General features: G+C 33.1%; 1 protein-coding gene across 1 annotated transcript; it reads left to right on the top strand.

The window, feature by feature from the left end:
• Positions 1–497: 497 nt before the first annotated feature.
• Positions 498–1,556, top strand: LOC138337914 (uncharacterized). Its single transcript, XM_069288352.1, has one exon. It carries the CDS (start codon positions 498–500, stop codon positions 1,554–1,556), a length of 1,059 nt encoding a protein of 352 aa, XP_069144453.1.
• The last annotated feature ends 774 nt before the right edge of the window (positions 1,557–2,330 follow it).

Genomic DNA, 2,330 nt, shown 5'->3' with positions numbered 1-2,330 from the left:
AATTCATCATATTTTCTTTTACCGTATTAATAACTTTAAATGTGCATTTGTGTATAAAAAAAGGAATCACGGACGTATATAATTATTATTAAAAAGTTGAATTTTTAAAAAGAGGTAAAATAAAATAATGAGAATCATGTTGTAAATCCATTGTATATGTGGATGATCCATTAGAGTTATCCAACAATTAATTGGATTAATGTATTAGTGTTTCCAATGTGATAAGATATCAAGGTGATATGAACCTTGATGATAACTATGTAAAATTTCAAGGTGACCTTTGACTATGATATCTCAACACTATAAATAGAGATTTCATTCACCATTGTATGATATACTTGAATAAGAAAATTATCTCCTCTATCTTATACTCCTTGTCTTCTTCATCTTATATTCTGAGCTTTCTTTACAACACGTTATCAGCACGAAATTGCTACTTGCAAAGGTACTATATAAATATTTTTATTTAAATCACATATTCTCTCATAATTTTCATTATGTCAAATTTATCCAAACTTGAGTTTGTGGCATTAGATATTTCTGGAAAGAATTATCTTTCATGGGTACTCGATGCTGAGATTCACTTAGCTACTAAAGGTCTTGATGCCACTATTACTCAGGGAAATGAAGCATCGAGTCAAGATAAGGCGAAGGCTATGATTTTCCTTCGTCATCATCTTGATGAGGACCTGAAGATTGAATATCTGACGGTGAAAGATCCACTTGAATTGTGGACTGATTTAAAGGGGAGGTATGACCACTTAAAGGCAAAAGTGTTGCCAAGAGCTCGTTATGAGTGGATGCATTTACGGTTTCAAGATTTTAAGACCGTAATTGAATACAACTCTGTTGTATTCAGGATAACCTCCCAGTTGAAATTATGTGGTGAGACTATAAAAGATGAGGACATGTTGGAAAAGACACTTACTACTTTTCATGCCTCGAATGTGATATTGCAGCAGCAATATCGTGAAAAGGGTTTTCAGAAATATTCTGAACTAATCTCATGTCTTTTGGTGGTTGAGCAACATAATGCTCTTTTAATGAAAAATCATGAAGCTCGTCCCACTGGAGCTGCTCCATTACCGGAGGCAAATGTGGTGGAAGCACGTGATCAATCTGAAGTAAAAATAGATGATCATCGGGGATATAATAATGCACGGGGACGTGGCAAAGATAAAAGACGATACACTAATCGTCAAGATGGTGGTCATAATAAAAGGGAGAACAACATGAGTTCTCAAAACAACCCCTCAAAAAGTAATTGTCGTCGTTGTGGCATGAAAGGCCATTGGAAGAATGAATGTCGCACACATGAACATTTTGTAAGGCTCTATCAAAATTCCTTTAAAAAGAAAGGAAATAAAAGTGGTGCTTCCTCTTCCAATGCTCGAGCTGAGTCACATATGACTCTTAAAGATGATGATAAGCCGGGAACATCTCAGAAATATGATAAAGATATTGAAGAAAATTTGGCTTTAAAGGATGATTTTTTTGATGGCCTTGGTGACATTACTCATATGGAAGTTGATGACTTCTTTGGAGATCAAAACTAATGTTTGATCTTTTAGCTGGGGAATGAAATTCGTTAATATTTTACTTATGTATTTTTAATTATTATGTTATTCATGTTGAAGTATTTAAATTTCCGTTGTTAATTTTGTTTCTTCCTTCTTTTGATGTATTTTATTTTAATGAAAATTAATAGAAATCCCCAGTAATCAGTTATATTCAAGATGAGTAATGGAGATGTATGCCTTCTAGATAGTGCTACAACGCATACAATATTAAAAGAAAAGAAATACTTTTCTAATTTGGTTATGAAAATGGCATATGTCAACACAATATCAGGTAGTACAAAATTAATTGAGGGCTCTGGAAAAGAGACCTTATTACTACCTGGAGGGACAATATTAAGCATTGATAATGCATTATATTGTAGTAAGTCTCAAAGAACTTATTAAGTTTCAAAGTTATTCGCCAAAATGACTATCATGTTGAGACGACTGATGAAGGAAAGTTTGAATACCTTTACATTACTACAATTAATGTAGAGAAGAAAATTGTGCATGAAAAATTACCTGCATTTTCTTCTGGGTTGTACTATACAAGTATAAGTATAGTTGAGTCACATGCCGTAGTAAACAAAAGGTTTACTAATTTTAATAATTTTATCATTTGGCATGACCGGTTGGGCCATCTCGGATTTAATATGATGCGCAAAATCATTGAGAATTCACATGGGCGCACCTTAAAGAGCCCAAATATTCTTCAATCAAAGGAATTCTCTTGTGCTGCTTGTTCTCAAGGAAAATTGATCATTAAACCAT

Source organism: Solanum lycopersicum, chromosome 8, assembly GCF_036512215.1.
Source record: "Solanum lycopersicum chromosome 8, SLM_r2.1".
Taxonomy (NCBI): Eukaryota; Viridiplantae; Streptophyta; class Magnoliopsida; order Solanales; family Solanaceae; genus Solanum; species Solanum lycopersicum.
The sequence above is the reverse complement of the archived record's forward strand: the minus strand, read 5'-3'. Positions and strand labels throughout refer to the sequence as shown.

Bases quoted from the DNA above. Each gene is read 5' to 3' on its own strand.
- LOC138337914 (XM_069288352.1), top strand. From the start codon at position 498: ATGTCAAATTTATCCAAACTTGAGTTTGTGGCATTAGATATTTCTGGA.